Below are 18479 nucleotides of genomic sequence, written 5' to 3' on the forward strand. Positions count from 1 at the left end.
GTCAAAATGAAAACAGGGTGGATTAACAACAGTACAGTGGAAGGTTTGCTGCATTAATTGCAACAAATTACGTTTTCTTTCATTTTTGTTTGTTTCATTTCTTCCCATTTTTAGGTGGAAATGACATTCATGAAGACATGGTCATGGTCTGTGTAGGTAAATCCCCTTCCTTCATGCTCCCACCCACCCCCTTTAACATCACCTACCAGAGGACAGCAAGGGGAGCGTGAGTGGGGACTAGTGTGGGTGGGTTTAAAAAGGAAGTCATGAATTACCTGTCGGTTGGTGCTTTGCCCCGCAGTCTTGAATCCCCCCTGACAGCTGCACTCTGAGACACTGTATGGGTCGGAGCTAGTCGATGAGCATTTGGAGAGTGAGTCACATCCCACCACAAATGTGTTGTCCAAGGGGAGCTCCTGGATCACGTGGTGTTTCTTTGGGGCCACTGGTGTTTCGGGTTTGATTTGAAACGTAGGCTGAGGGGATGCAGATTTGTAATGCTTGGCTAAATCGGGGCTGTCAGGTTTGAAGGTGGTCGGCGTGGTTGCCCAGTTGTACTTCCCCATGGTTTGCTCCTCTAGCTCCACAGGGAGATCCAGTGTGCCATTAACATGCTCGTGCGTGGGGTCGTCAGGCTTGGATTCATCTATGGTCACAAAGTTCAGGAGGAGGCTCTTAGGAGATCGCTTCTTTCTCTTCTTCTTTTTCTTGATCTGACGGTTTTCTTGGTTAGGTGACACCCACTCTCCACTTTGCTTGCCCTTCTGCACTACTTTATGTCTGGGTGTCTGTCGGCAGCGCACTAAAGCGGTCACAAATATCACCAAGATGACAGTCATGGTCCCTGCTATGATAGCTATGACGACAATCACATATCCGTTAGCTTGAGGGGCTACCTCACTGTCCCCTATGTTGCGATCCAATGGTGTCTCCATACTTTTTCGCAGTTGCTCTTGTATAAAGGTAGCATTTGACACAGAGTCATTTACAAACAAGTGAACGAGTGCAATAGCATGTAATGACTCCGGCTGGCCTAAATCTTTGACTTTGACTACCAGCCTGTGCAGCCCCTGATCAGCTGCAACTATTTTCTCCTGCAGTGTTATGTTACCCGTTGTTTTGTCGATGGCAAAGAGACCTCGAGGGGAGACCCTAGATGTAATGATGATGCTGCTAATAAGACTGTATTGCAGTTCAGCATTCATACCAGTGTCATTGTCAATGGCAAACACTCTGGTGACCACAGCACCAGGGGTGGTGGTGGTTCGCACTAGGTCATATGAGTAATTGGAGGACGGAATGACGAACACGGGGCGATTGTCATTCACATCGACTACATTGATAGTGACCTTGGCATAGGAGGAGCTTGGAGGTTGTCCTCCATCAACTGCCTTTACCATAAATGTGTAGGAGCTTTGCTGTTCCCTATCAAAGGTAATATTGGGTTTGATCACGCCAGTTTGGGGGTCAATGATAAAATTGTCTTTCCCATTCAAAATGGACAAAGTTACAACAGCATTATCTCCTGCATCTGCATCCGTTACTGTGATTAAACCAACAGTTCCATAGAGAGGCAGGTTTTCAGGCACATAGAAGTTGTACTCAGGGTGTGTGAAAGTTGGGCTGTTGTCATTAAGGTCCTGGACAATTAGCTTGACAGTGACATTGCTCTGCAGGGATGTAGAGCCATTGTCCCTCGCTATGACAGTGAATGAGTACCTCTCCTGCTTCTCTCTGTCCAGTCGTTTGCCAACAGAGAGAATTCCTGACCGTCTGTCAATGTTAAACCCATCAGGCGCATCAGGGCTGAGAGTATAAATAATCTCTGCATTATGTCCACTGTCTGCGTCAGTGGCGCTTATTTTTATTAACTGTGTAGAGGGGTCATTGTTCTCCGGTATGGAAAGCTGGATTTCTGGCTGGGGAAAGATGGGCGCATTGTCGTTCTCATCCTTGATTTTAATTAAGACCATAGCTGAAGTGTTCAAAGGAGGTGTCCCCCTATCCGAGGCCACTATCTTAATTGCATATTCTCGAGTCGTCTCATAATCTAGAGGAGCAGCTGTCTCGAGTAAAAACTGATCATTAAAGACAGGCTTCAATCGAAAAGGAACATCATGGTCAGTGTAGCAAGCTACTTTGCCATAAAGATCTGCATCCTTGTCAGTAACAGTAATTAGGGCTATTTTGGTGTTCAGAGGTGCATTCTCAGACAGCAGAACAGTTCCATTAACCAGGTTGATAATGTAGCGAGTGTCTATAGAGGGAACATTGTCATTAATGTCTGTTACATTAACAGTCACTGTGGCTCTGGAAGGGGTGGAGCTGCCATCACTGGCCAGGACAATGAGTTTATGAACAGGAGTTACCTCCCTGTCCAGTGGCTGCTTCACAGTGATAAGTCCAGTAGAGCTGTTGATGGCAAAGTGACGTTTGGTCGAGGAAGAGATCTGGTTGCTGAAGGCAAAGTGGATCTGCGCATTGGAACCCAAGTCTGCATCCGTGGCATGAAGCTGAGCGACCGATGTTCCCACTGGTGCGTTTTCTGGTACTGTGACTTCCAGCTCACTGTCCTTGAAAATGGGGCGATTGTCATTGACGTCAGAAATGGTGACTTGGAGAATGGCTGTGCTGGATTTGGGAGGGTTGCCACCATCCTCCACCTTTATCTTCATGACAAAGGTATCCTTCTGTTCACGATCCAGGTTCTGCTGAACAATAAGCTGCGGCCACTTGTCACCTTCGGGCGTCTCAATGATGTCTAAGCCAAACTCACTGACACTCTGCAAAGACAGGACAATATATTTAATTGTAGGTGTTGATTTTATATACCTATTTGAATAATGGAAACAAAATGAAACCAGCTTGTTAGTGTTAAATAGCATTTTACATGTCCACTCATTGTTTTTAACTTCAAATGACATTTCTTACAGGATTTTATCCTTAAGTTTTTGTTTCTTTCTTTGTTTTTTAGGGGCTTTCCCCTTTATACTGTCTGGCACAAGACAGTGTGAGTTTCATTTGGTGCAAAAATTGCTAAGCCACTTCAATAAAACCAGACTCGACTGATATATTAGTACCATAACTAAGAACATCACATTTTGACTTGGGTAATAACAAAGAAATATGTGATAACAATTCCAAGGCATCCTTGGGCATTTTTGTTCTTAAATTGCAGATTTTTCAATTATCTTATAACAACAAACATCTTGTTGAGGTTTCTCCTTAGGTTATTCAGGTTCCTTTGTAGCCCTTCTTATGCATCCTGATGAATGTCAAGTTAAACAGCCTGGGAAATTCTTCAACAAAGGCAGCTGGCTCTTTGCTCTGCTCTGCTCATCTCAGTTGGGTCCCTGCAAATGTGCAAACATGCTAATCATCAGCTTTTTTTCAGGCTTTTTGTTTTGACACTTTCTAAACACATCCCAAAAAATATATGAAATACTTGGTAATAAATCCTTTTCAAATGACCATTTTTTAGTAAATGATCTGTTTCGACTAACTACTACTTTAAGAGATTTGTTTACCTTTTTATCCTCATCATCCAGTTTCTGCTACTATCAATAAAATCAGACTTCACTCAACCTTTCTGTACAGTCTCAAGTTAAAATAAAACAGCTGTCTTTATAAACATTTAAACTTTGACATAGGAGTGAGAGACAGCCAAGAATGGAGACACACCAATAAAGCACTTGCACACGCCTCAAGAAGTCTCTATACATAAAAAGAAAGACAGTTAAAAAGTCTGCATATTAGAAATGCTTTTCAGTCAGGAGGAGCTAAATCTAGGCAAAAGTAAAGCTGGAGGATGATAAAAACAAATACAAGAATAATCCACATGATAAACCCGAGGATCTGGCACTCAATGCTAAGAGTAATTGCCTTCCACCCCCCTAAAAAACTAGCATTAATGTTCACTATTTTCGTAGTCCTGACAAATACATGGTATGGATCCATACCATAGCATACTAGTATGAGGGAGAGAGGGAAAAAAACAGAGAGTGAGAGAGAGAGAGAGTAGGGGGAGGAAATAAGAAGACGATCAAGCCCATGAATGAGCTGCATGCACATTATGAAACAAAGAAGCCCTTTGAAGCTCTTTCAGTCAGAAGCAGTTTCATGGTAAAACAAGAAAAAGCATCCTCTTTAAAGAGATAAGCTTCATGCTGCACATAATGTTGGAAGAGATTACTCTGTCTAGGCACAGCTATCAAATGAGATTAAGATATATACATTCTGCTTATTCAAGGGAGAAACACTTCAACCAAATTGTGAGCACAAGAGTCCTCAGTAGGTTTCAACATCTAGAACTGTCCTTGTGCCAACATAGCTTTGTAGCCGACACAAGAAAACGTGCAGCTGCAGCATGTAAATTATTGTGTACTCTGAAAAATTGCTTGCAGAGGGAATGTTGTCAACATGTCAGTGATTGACAGAACTACTTAAAACAGCCAACACTGCAGCAATGATCTTTCAGACCTTATTTTGTCATCCTTCTGGCAAGCAAAAGTCATATAGGGATAAGCAGACATTGCATATAAAACTCTGCGTGGAACTGTAGAAAAAAAATTGCCTTATGGATAAACTCTGCTGAATCTTTATGTACCCAGCAGAAGTATTTCTAACTGAAAAGTCCAAGACAACATTCTAGGGGCTGTATTGTTAAGCACTACTCGAGCTATACAGATCTCCTCAATCCTCAGTCGTTTGAATAGTTTGCAGATTCGGCACAGTATAGCTGCACGCTGATATTTTCGCAAAGCCCGATGTTAATAGTAGGATGTCGAGTTAGCATGTGTCAAAGGGAATGCTGCACAATGATTTATAAGCCAGCGTTTCCTCTATGCTTTTGTCTTTTTTCCACACAATTTTACAACTGACAAGGCAGCACTCACCGCATTTCAATAACTTGGGGAGAGCTATCTCTCAGGCTGTGCATCCTCCTGAATGCAGAATTAGTCTGGTGGATTGTGATAAGATCTAGGGCAGGCTAAGAAAAGGCCAAATACTAGCATGAATCACTCACTGGAAACCTTAAGGCTGAGTGAGAAGGACAAAGCTCTCTAAACGGTCAAGTGTGCACATTAGACCATGCCTTGCTCTGCCACCTCACATATTCCGTACAGGTACATGTCTTCTTGAACTTTGATGACTTGCCTTTCATCCCACATTACAGGGCCACAGGTTCTCTGGAAGCCAAGGGGGGGATTAGAGCACCGTATATGTGAGGTTTGTGAAGTACAAAATCTAATCAGAGTTGGCTAATTTAAATGAAAATGATTGAGGGACACTGACAGAAGCAGAGGTGGCAGATGATGAGGGAAGGATGAATCTGAACCCCATTTTGCCGACAGTGCCTCAGATTATCAGTAGATGCATCTTTCACTCAATTTGATGACCTTATTAAAACTCAGAGGAGACTCAGATTGGGCTGTGAATATATCAGGAAGACTCTAGTCACGGTGATGCCCATGGATGGGACTAAATAGGCAGAGGTATTCATCACAAGCTATAGCACCTCTTTATAATGCTGATAGAAACTCTCTCTCTCTCTCTCTCTCTCTCTCTCTCTCTCTTCCTCATTCTTTCTCTCTATCCCTCATCCCCTTTTGCCCCTGGCCATGATCTCATGCATATAATTAAGACAAAGGAACCTAGGAAGTGTTTGCCTCTTTTCGTCAACCCCTAGAAGAAGAAAATGTGTCAAAATAGGATGCTAATGAAAAGTAGAAATGCTTGAGAGTAAGTTCTCCACCCAAATATTCAATGCCTATAGGCGCCATGCAATGAATTAATCACATTTTTCTTGCTACATGGGAATGAAGCTTGAATAAATTTTGCATCTTCAAATCAGTTTGGGAATGAATTTGGTCAGGCTCAGACTTGGAGTACCAGAAAAAAAGACTACTCCGCTTCAAATCTAAGGTATATTTCAGTTAGAAATGTAAAAAAACAAAACAAAACAGTGGATTGGACTTGGAAATAACTTCAGACAAAATATGTTGTTGGAATAAGGTTAAGCATAAATGCCCTAAATACAGACATTGTTTTATTAGTGGAACATAGTCAAGCTAGTGACAGAATCAAATTTAAACTAAATATATTCTGTTTTAAATCTACTGAAAGATGCTGACGTGAATGCAAGGGCACATGTCAAGTACCAAGCACCGGAATAAAGAACGGTGCCAACTTTTGAAATTGTAAAAAGCGAGAGGAAAACAAACGCTAAAATCTCATTTAGTCCTGAGTACGTTTCTGTGTTGACCCGACTTATCCTGTGAATATGTAGTGATCAAATCTCCCTTCGTGGGGGATTCTTCTCCAGTCATGCATGTGATTACTTTCTCTGACCTTGACCATTTCTTAGGACAACTTCTATTCAATTCAGGTGACGTAACACACCGCTGCACTGATGGTGGAGTTTTGCTCAAAGTATGATTACCAACCATTATATGTGGAGCTGGAGCACTGTGTAGGACGAAATTACCCGTTGTCCTTCTTGGCTTTGAAAAAGAAGGAAGTTGCACAAAAAAGGCCACCATGTTTCTTTCATTTCTTCTGTATATTGACAACTCAGGCAAGTTACATGTGGAGTGACACACCACTGAGTATGGCTCATTGTGCTACACAATGGAAGCAATTTTAGCACTGTGCCCTGTACAACATGAGAAAAAAACTGGGCAAACTATCATTCTGAGGGAGCTTCTGAGACAAATCTCACAGGACCATACAAAGATAGTCCAAGGGTGGCTTAGCGGCCAAGAGCTATTCTAGGAATTGCTTACACATTCCTTCCCCCCTAAACCCCTGGCTTTCTACTTCACCACTGAAATAAAACATACCAAAGGCTGAAAGTGCATCCAACTCACTTTAATGCTTCACCCTACATCGTTTTACTCATATGGAACCTGGGATACAAGCAAATTAATCTTGAATACAATGAGAATATAATGAGAAGTACCGAAACGGGGCTGTGGAGCCAAGGATGCTGAAAGAAGACTTTCCTGGAAAAGATAACACAACCACAGCCTAGGTACAGCTTTTAGAAAGCTCCATATTGTAGAAAGGGTAAAGAAAATTATTGCAAATGATCATCGTAATGAGCAGAACATTTGGTTGGTGATTTTCCAGGCATGAACAATTCAGGACATTGCGCTGGAGAGGTCTTGGCAGTGGGGAGACTCTTTAAAAATGCAAATTGGTATTCAAGGCAGACACAGACAGCAATGATTCTGTTCATTCCTACACAATGTTAACGTCATCTGAGACTCCACGGTGTACTTGTCATGCTGCCTCACACCGTTCCCTTAAGTACAACAACTTTTTTGCATTTGTTATTATTACAGTTATATAATTTCGTTTTATGTGATCATGTAATCTTCACTACTTATCTGCAAAGCCTTAAGTGTTGTCTAGACTATAATTGAAGAACACATGATAATATCTTACATTTTTCAACTTGGAGCTGAATTCATTAGGTAACAAAGAATATTACAGTGCAGAAAAAAGGCTTTTCCTAGTTCTGTACTGGATGCATATTACAACAATACAGTTTATTCCTTTACACCTGCTTTAATGCGCTATGTTTAGCATATGTAACCTGTTGCTGGACATGCAGTTTATGATGTGTCTGCACTTTCTGCTACATGTTCTCTGTTAATACACAGTGAAAACAGCCTTCTCTACTAATGAAAAACATATGGAGATATTAATGGCTGGTATCTAATCTTTTAGACTCTCCAACATATTGCACTGTATGAAAAAGTAGGTCATATTTTCAATGCAAATTGGGAATTCATTTGCAGTATGCATATATACACGATAGCACTACACTCTACAGCACCATAAAGGGTTTAAAGAATCAGCTAATGCAGAATCTGAGTCGTATTAAATGAAGTCTACAAAACTGACAAAGAAAAAGGATGTAAGAGCTCATTAATTAACAAATAGTCAGCTATTCAGACCTGATGTACACAGGTGGCATGTTGCAGGCATAAGAGTTTGTCACAGCTTAATCAATAATGTGAGCACTGAATATTGTGCTTGCTTCGAAGAAAGTCAGACAATTAATTTCATACTTTCTATTGTGTGTTTGTTCTTTAAAAGTGTTTCTCCAAAACAAATTACTACAATCGTTTTCAATCTCTCAAATGTGTGGCTGTAACTGCTCGGAAAGTTACATACATAACAGACAATTAAAGTTTATTTATTTTATTTAGTCCTTTCAGTAAACGTGTACCTTGAATGCTGTTCCAGTAACACAGTGCTTCGGGCCATATTCTTTCAGTCACTTACTACTCCATTTAATTTGGAAGAAACAGCATTTAGTTTAGGCTGCCAGCATGGAGTATTATAGTGAAGTTGATATTTTAATTAGTCTTTACGTGGAAATTCTTTTCTGATACCTGGATGAGTTTGATTATTAATGAATTTGTTACAGTTGAGAGTTCAGCACATATCAAACAAAACAGGGATACATTAGTGCTAGGGACTCAGACACAGTGATTTTTAAACAAAATCGTAATTCGTAAAAGAATCAAATACAACATCCGAAATCGGAAGAACCAACAAAAAGCATTAGATCCATCGGAGGTCTGTTAAACATTTCAGGTTCATTAATGAAAAAGCTCATTACAAAATCCACTTTGAACCAGATATTTAAAAAACTTGATTCTTCCAATACTTCCAATAATCTTTTGAAAATTCACTAATGTATAAGTAAATACCGCCTTATTTCATTTTCCATTTTAACATTAATAAGATTTCAAAGACCACAACAAAATACTTTATTCCTTTTTTTCTCTTTTTAGATATCAATAATGAAACAGGCTTAATCCTCACCTTGACTAGTTCATAATGTTGGATCCCATTGATCCCAACATCAGGGTCAAATGCTGAGGGCACCGGGTATCGTGTGTTAATGGCTGTGTTCTCTGGGATGGAGATGTTTATTACAGTGGACTGGAAAAGGGGTGCGTTGTCATTCACATCCTCAATCAGGAAGCGGATCTTGACCAATCTGAAGATCTCATCCGGCAACACTGCCACCTCAATCTCGTAATAGCAGCGTTTCTCATTGAAGACCCCGGAGCACAGCTTCTCCCGGTCAATTCTGTGATTGGTGGTAAAGATCTCCCCTGTGTTAGCCTCCACCCTCACCAAAGGCACATCGCCCGTTTTATACACAGGCTTGAACTGCAACGGCGAGGATAGCCTGATGCTGGGGTCTAGGTTCAGGTCCAGGTCCTTGCGCAGATTCCCAATTCGGACGTTCTCTGGTTGCTCCTCCTTCACTGTGTAGTCCCTCTCCTGGGCCTGGCATTGTAAGACCACACAGGTGAGCAAGACCACCAGCACATGAGCCTGACTTGCTAAGTCCATACTCAAGAGTAGATGGGAGCCTCACTTTCACTGCAGCAAATCTGTCATGACAGACGAGCCAGAGGGGAAAAAAAGAAGAGAGAAAGACAGAACGCACAATGTCAGTGCAGAAAATTACACGGTATTCAAGTTCTGCTGTAATTAGTACTATTTTCCCTCATGGAGAGTTTTCAACTTGACCTCTTCATCCTAACTAGTTATGAGCCAACATCCTTCCCATGTCTTTGAGAGCAAATTAATGGCAGTTTTACACAATTAACCTTTGATGACATCCGTTGAGCAAGCGGACACGTAAAGGCTAGTAGTTCATGCATTCCATCAATCCATTTCATCGCTGTAATGAACCATTTAATATTTTTATTGAGAAGTATGAAAGCAGTTAGATTCAGTGTTACAATGAAATAGTTTTCTTTCAAAACTTGTTAACAAACTACTTTGCCTGAAAAAAGAAGAACCAAAAAATTGGATAAAAGCTTCATTTATATCCATCCATTTCCCTAACCGCTTGTCCATTTGAGAGTTGCTGTGGGGGGTTGGAGCCCAGCTGTCATAGGGCAAAAGCAGAGTACACGCTGGACAGGTCGCCAATCTATCACAGGCTAACACAGAGAGACAGACAGACAACCACTCATGCTCACATTCACACCTACAGCCAATTTGGAATCACCAATTTAACTAACTTGTATGTCTCTGGACTGTGGGAGGAAGCCAGTGTACAAAGAGAGAACCCACGCAGGCGCCCTTTTGCTTTGAGGCAGTACTAACCACCGTTCTGCTGTTCCGCCATCATATATGAGTCGGTCTAAGTCAATATGCTACAGTAGTGTCCTTATAAAGCGCATCCACACGCAGGCTTTGGCTCATTTGGAAAAAGCAGAAATGAGCCTTAAGCACTGTTGCTTCCATGCATGAACGCACACACACACACATGCACACACAAAGACACTTGGAGTTGTACCGCTTGACAGCAGCTATTAATGGAGATTATCATTTGTTTGGAATGTAAACAATCGAGCTCTCAAATATTTCATGAACGTCCGTGTGTGCATAAACTAGCACAGTATGATAAAAGCATTGTTTTAAGTAAGAGCAGTAGAAGGAAACAACAACGTGAAATGATTTATTGCGAGAGCCACCATTAGTCAAATTAGAGAAATTTAATCTGAACTTCATTACATGCTAGCAAATGTTTTATCTCCAGCATTAAATTTAAACTGCACACAGTTTGCTGTTTGCAAGGCAAAAATGTTTAAAACACAGTGAGGCTGATTTCACATAAGTTAACAATATTCACTGATGACTTTTCAAGCACAGAGTCCCAATTCGTTTGAGTCTGTTATACATTTTTCTTTTGTACAAGTACAAAAGCTTGCCAAAGCGCAAGATCCTCGATTGCTAAAATCCAGGTAGCTCATCGGAAGACGATACTGAGTAATACCTTACAATTCAGCACATATTGTAGCATAAATATTGACTGCTTTCCACTGGTTAAAGCTGCAGTAGGCAGAAAGTGAGAAAAGGTTGCAGGGAAAAAAAATACCAGATTTTAAAAATGGCAGCCCTCCTGCAGCTCCCCCCTTTCAGTTCTGAGCACATGGACATATGCACATACTACAAGCTAAAAATATGTCAATATGCTACAAAAACTCAAACCCTGTTTATCCCTGCTTATCACATTACGCCACTGTGTTATACCTCCTATCTTGGCTTTTCCATTCACTATACTAATTTGTACAGCTCGCCTGATTTGGTCTAATAAGGTTACTAACGTACTAAAGTCTGCAGTCACAGGCTAAATTTTCTATTGTTTGAAAACCTAGAAAGAGGATAGGAGAGAAGTAGAGACTAGATCTCTGTGAGAGCATTTTAATTTAATATACCACACGGTTATTATTAATTTGTTTGGCCAGTGACACCAAATACATGTTGCCTCCTGAACCCTTACCTGTTATTAAGTGAGTTACTCTATGTGTGATGTGATTTGCTAGCTAGCATTTTCTATGAGGTCATTCATTTAACGTTCTTGGATTTACTCAAGAGACTGTATTCCGTAGTGTCACCCACAGCTGCGCTGGTCTCCACTGAGGTTTTGCCACATATGCATTAATAGGCAGAAGTTAAGTCTTATTACAAAAGTGCATCCTTCTTTGCTAGATTTTTTTTTTTGGGGGGGGGGGGACAGGAATATTATATTACTGGTCTGTTTTTAATCAACATGTAAGGGTAAAGTCTTAAAAGTCTTATAAGCATACCCCCACCCCACAGCCACAACCACCCATCTGCATTGCAGCACAATTAACAGCTAATAACTTTCCCAGTGAGTGTTTGTTAACCTTATATGAATATCCACAAGATATCGATTTGTATTCACAAGGCGGCTGCCTTGAAATCAAACACACATTTGCGTCGAAGGATGGCAAATGTGTATGACAGCCACGACACAACAGTTTACAGATTCTACTTTAAATTTGTACGCATACCCGACTTGTTGCTATCCAGGTATAATATTACCTACTTTATAAAATTTCCATCCATTTGAGACAGTATTCTGTAGAAAAAGTATGACTACCTAAACTGCACTACAGGGGTCCTCTAAATTGGCAAGGCAACAGCGTTCATAGCTATTGAAGCTTTCTGCCCGCTGACAAAGGGGAATTGATTAAAAATAAGAATTTAATTAAGCTGGTTTTGAATCTCCAACAATTGCAAGGCATTCATGAAATGTGTAGACACAGACTTCCCACATTTCACAAAGCAGTCGCACGAGACTCATTAAAGAACAGTTGAACAGAAAAAAAAAGCGAGATGACATTGATCTGTGTGAGGGTTACTCATTCTACACGTGCAATATTAGCAGTGCTGTACTGTCACGTCAAAATATCGATGAGATATATCCTATTAGTAACCGTGACACACTTTACTTTGAAGTGTGCATCTTTCTTAGAGTGAGCAGCAATTGCTTTACTGTGATGGTCGCCATGCAGTGTAAGGCTGAGCTCGCACGACGCAAAATGAAGTTTAAATTACATCCTTAAATGGGATGTGATTCGCTGAAGTGAAAAAAACAGAAAAGATCAAAGCATGATCTAGATCTCCTCTTTCTGGTAAGTGACAATAATGTGCTGCAGGATGAAGGCGTGTAGTATGTTTTTCATTCAGTACATGCAGGAGTACAAATGTAGTAATAAGCAAGACACCCTTGCATCGCTAATGGGTGTTGCAAATGCGTTTTTTTTTTCTATTTCAGATATACATATACATCAGGATAAATACACATTTGTAGCTATTTAACTAATGAAGTTAAAATATTAACTATTTAACAAGTGAGAGGTACGCCTTGCCCTTGAACATATTTACTCCTGGTATTCTATTAATTTGATGTGGGATCTTTTCTCTGAACCATGATTTTCAACAAGTGCAGTGATTTTCACTTGTCACACTTCTTTAAAAACCTGTCCATAAGGGATCAGCTAGGTGAGAAAGGAATTATGCTGGAGGGGGGAAAAGTAAGAGGAGGGGGATTCTAGGTGTCAGTCAGAGTGTCTCCTTTGCTTACATTTCACTAGTCTGCTGAAATGCTATTTTGAGCCCCAGACAGCAGGTTGAATCCAGTAGGCAAACTCAAGCCTCCCTCTTGGGAAACACAGCGAAGAGGAGCAGGCTGGCCCGAGATCACTTTCCACGACAGTGTGATGGACAGGTCTTCCTGTGGTTTGCAACCGCTGAAGGGAGCAGCGGGAGAGGAGACATACATCTACTGCCACCTCCTACCTTCACCCCTAAAAGATACCCTTATTGGAAACTTTCAGTGTAGTTACTCTGACATTTGGAGTCCTTTAACTGTCAAAGCCAGGTTTTTACCACAGTTGTATATCAATATTGCCTGTGGATCCAAAGAGATTTTAAAGAGAGGGCACCGGTAGATGGAATACGTTTGATTGTCATGAGCATTTTCCCTTTTAACAGCTTTAAGGATCGCTGACAGTCTGACAGACCAGGTTTCTGTCATGATCAGTCAGTTCTTTTTTAGTGCACACCGCTAGACCAATTCTCTTCACATGGTGGTGGAACAAAAGTTGTTTTCTCTTGGGAAACTTCAGCAATGTCTATATTGCCTAAGCTGTAGTGCTTAGACAATATAATAGTGCAAGGTAATATACTGCAAGAAAAAATATCCTCGATATGGAAATAATACCAGCAATGTATGTAGAGTGAAGTTCAACTAAAAAAGAGGGTTACCTACTACATAAAAAAAAGTTCTGATTCATAATATCTAGCATAATGTTTAAGTAGATTCAAGCAATGCTGTTTGGCTGACTGAGCCACTGCATATTCACCTCTGAATCAATTTAATACTTAGATTAACTAGCATAAGAAGACTTTTACTACACAGGTAAACAAATGACCTCCGCTATTTCCAAGATGACAAGCTAAATATCAGTGCTGTAATCATGGACCTCAAGAGGGCAGTCCATACATGGAAATCCAAAAGCTAAATCAGTGATCGATTCGATTGGTGCAGTTTTACGTCATCTCTCAAGTTAAATATAACTTGTAAGTACATTTTAAAATCGTATTAAATTTTTATTTATGGGTCTGGGTTGACTAATCCTAAATTCAATCCTAAATAGTCAGAGAAACTATCAAAATAATAAAACTTATGAAAAACTTGTGAAAAAATTCACTATTATGAATAAGTGCTAAAATATAAATGTCTCCCTTAATGATGTGGAAAGACGCTTCCAAAATGTTCCAAAAGTTTTCCATTGTGGATTCTGAAATCATTTCAGAAAAGATACATTTTATAAAGGTAGTCAAATTTAATAAGTCATAGTTGATGAAGAATGAAAAGGACACCTTCTGCTATCTGCTACAGTGTGTCATCAGAAAGTCACCCAAGAGAGGAACTAAAATGAACTTAAATTGTGGAGAAATCCTTAATTAACTGTATTATATAAACTAATTATAACTGTGGAAAGAGTTTGAACGCAAATGCAGAAAGACACCATTCCTGGTAAGAATCCCTGACACCACAGTTACTTACTGTATTAGCTCTTCAGAACACATAGTGTGTCCCTGAGCAAGTTAATGACTCCCAAAACTCAGCACTCGGTAGTGCTGTAGTTCAACCTCTAAGAGCCATAAAACAAATTTGGAGCATGTCATGCAAGGATATTAAAGACTACAGTCAGTTGGTTCAGTTGCGTTTGGCGATTTTAAAATGTGGATGTGAATGATAAAATATTTTTTTTGTGTTTTGCAAATAAAGTATATACCTTGCTTCCATCATCCACTGACTCCCTTTTTAATATAAACCGCCGAGGATATTGCCAAAATATCTGGCACATCTCGGGAGCTTCACATTACCATTTGAAGTTATTCTCCAGGAAATACTGAGTTTAACAGGCCTCTCAAAACAGCCACAATAATAATATGCATGCGGGTCAGGTATAGCAAATTATCTACAAAAGCCAACCGTGGTGTTTAATTCTAGGAAGAAGTGGAATTCATATTGACTATTTGAACTATTATTCCTCGAACAAATTCACTCCGTGTTTGCTTCCCCCCCCCCCCGAGTAGAAGTGTGAACAGGATGAAAGCCCCTGAGGTTATGGTCTGTGACAGCTAAACCGCTTGACCAGGAGCGCGCTGTTGCCGCGCACCCACGCACCGAGCTTAGCGGCCAAGCTGTTGAGAAACCTGCGCTGAAAAGTCCCTGTTGTTGGATGCTCTTGGAAAGTAGGCCTATCTATCTAGCGATCAGCAACGAGCAAGACTAAATAAAGCCCGAAGTCGTGACCGGCCACGCGGTACACATTCATGGTGCGACAACTCCGCTTAGATGCTCCACGATGCACCGTGTAAATGGATAATTTGTATTTACACTCGGTTCACGGGGACGCCTATTATATCTTTGGAGCAGCTCTAGGAAAACCTACTCAGCATCAAAATTACCCACTGTCGCAACACTATCAAACTACCTTTTAGGCTTTACAGTCCCCGAATTTCGCCCAGTTTATGTTGTTGTCCTTGATTTTATATATATATATTTAAATATATATACTTCATGTCCTCACCCTTACCGAAATTTCAGTACGTACAGAGTAAATAAATTAGGTTATGGAGCTCTCCAAATACGCACACAGGATAGAGCGGTCATATGCGCCTACATTCAGAGAGCGCTAAAGTAAAATGCATTTCGTTTTTAACAGTAAAGTAGTAAATAAGAGCGAAGCTTACCTTTCCGTTCGAATACGATGAAAAAAATCAACCGTGAGTACCGTCGCGCAGAGACATCACTGATTCACAAAAAAGAAGTGCCATGAATTAATGTGAAGTGGGGGAAACGGGCAGAAAGGATCCTCATCAAAATCGGAAAGAAGCGTAGAAAAAATGTTATCCACTACAAAAACTTATCCATGTGCTAAAAAAATGTGGTCCTCCCGTGCAAGAGAAAAAGGGCATGCACAGCGATCAACTTAAAGGACGCTGTAATTCCTCTTCGGATGTATTGGGCTCACAATCCCACAGGCGGAGATACGCAGTGATCCACGCTTGTTTTACATAAACTTTGTCTCTCTAGCCTAATTTGCCTTGAAATTCCTATTTTCGCCAGCTGGCAGCAAACTTGCACGTGTGTGCGTTAAAAGCCTCTTAAACCGCACATCAAACTTAAATCCAAGAGGGCGAAAAAAACAGAGAGAGACTTCTGATGAAGAAGTGAAAGCTTAAACCTATTTTAATGTTATAACCACTTGTTTTGACTGATTCAAGGCTGTACGCGCTCTCCCCCCAAAAAAACTCTTAAATGCGGGATGCATAGAGCGCATCGCCCCCCCAGTGGAGTTGGATCAAAGTGTGCCTCAGTGCAGCATCACTTACAGGAGCCGGGATAGGCGGTTCACCGTATCTGTCTGCTAAGCTGTAGATGTCTCAGTAGTATTGTATGAACTCAGTTCCTCAATGCTGCTCACCTCTCTCCCTCTCGCTCTCCCTCCGACTGACATCATGGAGGTAGGAGGAGCCAAGCTCAGATTTAAGAGCCCCGGTTCTCTTAAAGCCGCACTGCGTTGGAGAGATGTTCGCACTGAGATGTACAGTAGGTGGATGTTGGGGTATACGTGGACCACAGATGCCTCTGCTGTTTGCTGTAGACAGAGTGCTCCAGGAATCTACCTGAAAGCAAGAGGGGGGCACTGTTCGCGTTTATACAAAGCCTTCAGTGAGGGACTACTGTAACAATGGCACGTTTGTGTAATGATCTGAGATTTGAATTCTTTTCAGACATTCCTGAGATGTCAGCATATAAAAGCTGAGACATACTCCGGGATGAAAAGTAGGGTTATGAATTTTCTTACATTTTTCACAACTTGTATTTATAAATACAGAAATAATTACTATGGGCTATGAGTATTACAGACCATCTTAGTAGCATGAATAGCTTGAATGCTTGAGATGTAAGAAATAACAAGATGACAATGAACAAAGTTAAAAAATGCCAATGCCTTGTCTAAAAGTATACCTCATTTAAACAATACAGAGCATTTATTTGGTATTAGCAAAGCGATGCCATTTCTTTAACTCTAGAACCAAAATATCAGCAAATACAGTTGCAGGTTCAAGTCTCATTGTCAGATGGGGATCAGTTTAATGTTACCAATTACTAATCACATACTGTCAAGCTACTACTTTCCTGCTGTGGTGAGATGAATGAGTTTTCTGTCCCTAAATAGCTTCCAGTAGATTCTAACAGATTCTTTTACAGGGGTCAAAAAGGGTTATGGTTGCAGAGGGTCAAATCATCATGACCAACATCATGTTACTGCCAATTACCTTTGTCCCTCTGACATCACCTCATACAACAAATGGCTGTTGCATTTTAACAAGTTTAGCCTCTGGCATGATTTTATGTGCTTTTCCCTCACTTGTTCACTGTTTCCTTTCAAAGGATTCCATGTTGTGCTCTTCATCCGCGAAGACAGGGACTTCACCAGATGATTCCACTGTAAGTTTAGACCAAATAATACTTGTTTTTAGCAGAAAAACCACAGGCTGCTGTTTTTTCTTAATTTACTATGAAACGAGGGGTGATTTATTTTCTTCCTATTGAGAAAACACTGTATAATACACAATGTGTTTTCTTAATTTAACTGTCTCTGAGGATTTCTGAAGAACGCATTTGCAGTATCTGAACGGCAAAAAGCAATATTATCTGTCAGAAGGCACATAATTCCTCATGTCAAATTTTATAAGATGAATCCCCAAAGTAATATAATTCAACATGAAATACAGCCATGGGTGTAAAACTTATTTGATACTGGTTCATATTTCTGTTTAACCTTCTTGATTATTCTTGGCACAAAAAGAAATCCTCAGTTATAATGTTGCAGCAGCTTAACCAAAGCTGATTATCTTAAATGTCCACTCGACAGTTTTTTTTTGTTAGGTTTTTGTTCAGAGTAATGTCAAATCACCCAAACCCCAATGTGTTTTTTCCTAATCTTTTTTGTCTTTCCTTAACTAGGAGAGGTAGTGTTGTGACAGGAAAGTTGTGGACTGTGCATGTTAATATGAATGCAACTTTAATACCTAGTAATAAACAAGTATTAACACAAAATACTAACTAAAGTGTTGTCTAGATCTAGAGCTATCTAGATAGACAGAGATATATATGTGTGTGTGTATCTACATAGATAGATAGAACTTTGCAGTCATTTCCTACAATCTTAACTACATTTTTTTTTACATTTTTCAAATAGCAAAACTTGCTTTTCTGTTTTTTATAGATATGATCAAATTGACACTCTACCCATCATTGCTTTTAATCATACTTGCAGTGAATCCATGACTTGTTATGCTCACATGTAGCAGAAATGGAAGGAGCACACTCACTAATATACCTTATCAGTGTGGTACAGCTGGGCAAAGGGATGGGTGAAGGAATGGGTTGCAGAGCTAAATAGCAAGGTCGTCGTGCGTTAACATTCAGAGGTGCTGAGAGACGACAGCGGTTTTGCCGACCATACTTGATTCAATACTGTTCTGTGGTTTTGTATTATCCTTTCAGCTTAAACAGCATAACTTGTCCAAAGACACAG

The 18479-nt window shown here is 40.3% G+C and overlaps 1 protein-coding gene across 2 annotated transcripts in view; it reads right to left on the reverse strand.

Annotated features, from left to right (window-relative positions):
- pcdh11 (protocadherin 11) overlaps positions 1-15761 on the reverse strand; it is a 135877-nt gene extending 120116 nt beyond the window's left edge. For both annotated transcript variants that reach the window (XM_026142903.2, XM_026142912.2), the window contains exons 1-3: positions 15622-15761; positions 8842-9422; positions 276-2783 (exon numbers count right to left, since the gene is read on the reverse strand). In XM_026142903.2, the coding sequence (XP_025998688.1) occupies positions 276-2783; positions 8842-9381 (3048 nt within the window). In that variant the 5' untranslated portion in view covers positions 9382-9422; positions 15622-15761. The remainder of the gene's footprint in view (positions 1-275; positions 2784-8841; positions 9423-15621) is intronic.
- Between the last annotated feature and the right edge of the window lie 2718 nt (positions 15762-18479).

Source organism: Astatotilapia calliptera, chromosome 2 (assembly GCF_964374335.1).
Source record: "Astatotilapia calliptera chromosome 2, fAstCal68.1, whole genome shotgun sequence".
Classification (NCBI taxonomy): domain Eukaryota; kingdom Metazoa; phylum Chordata; class Actinopteri; order Cichliformes; family Cichlidae; genus Astatotilapia; species Astatotilapia calliptera.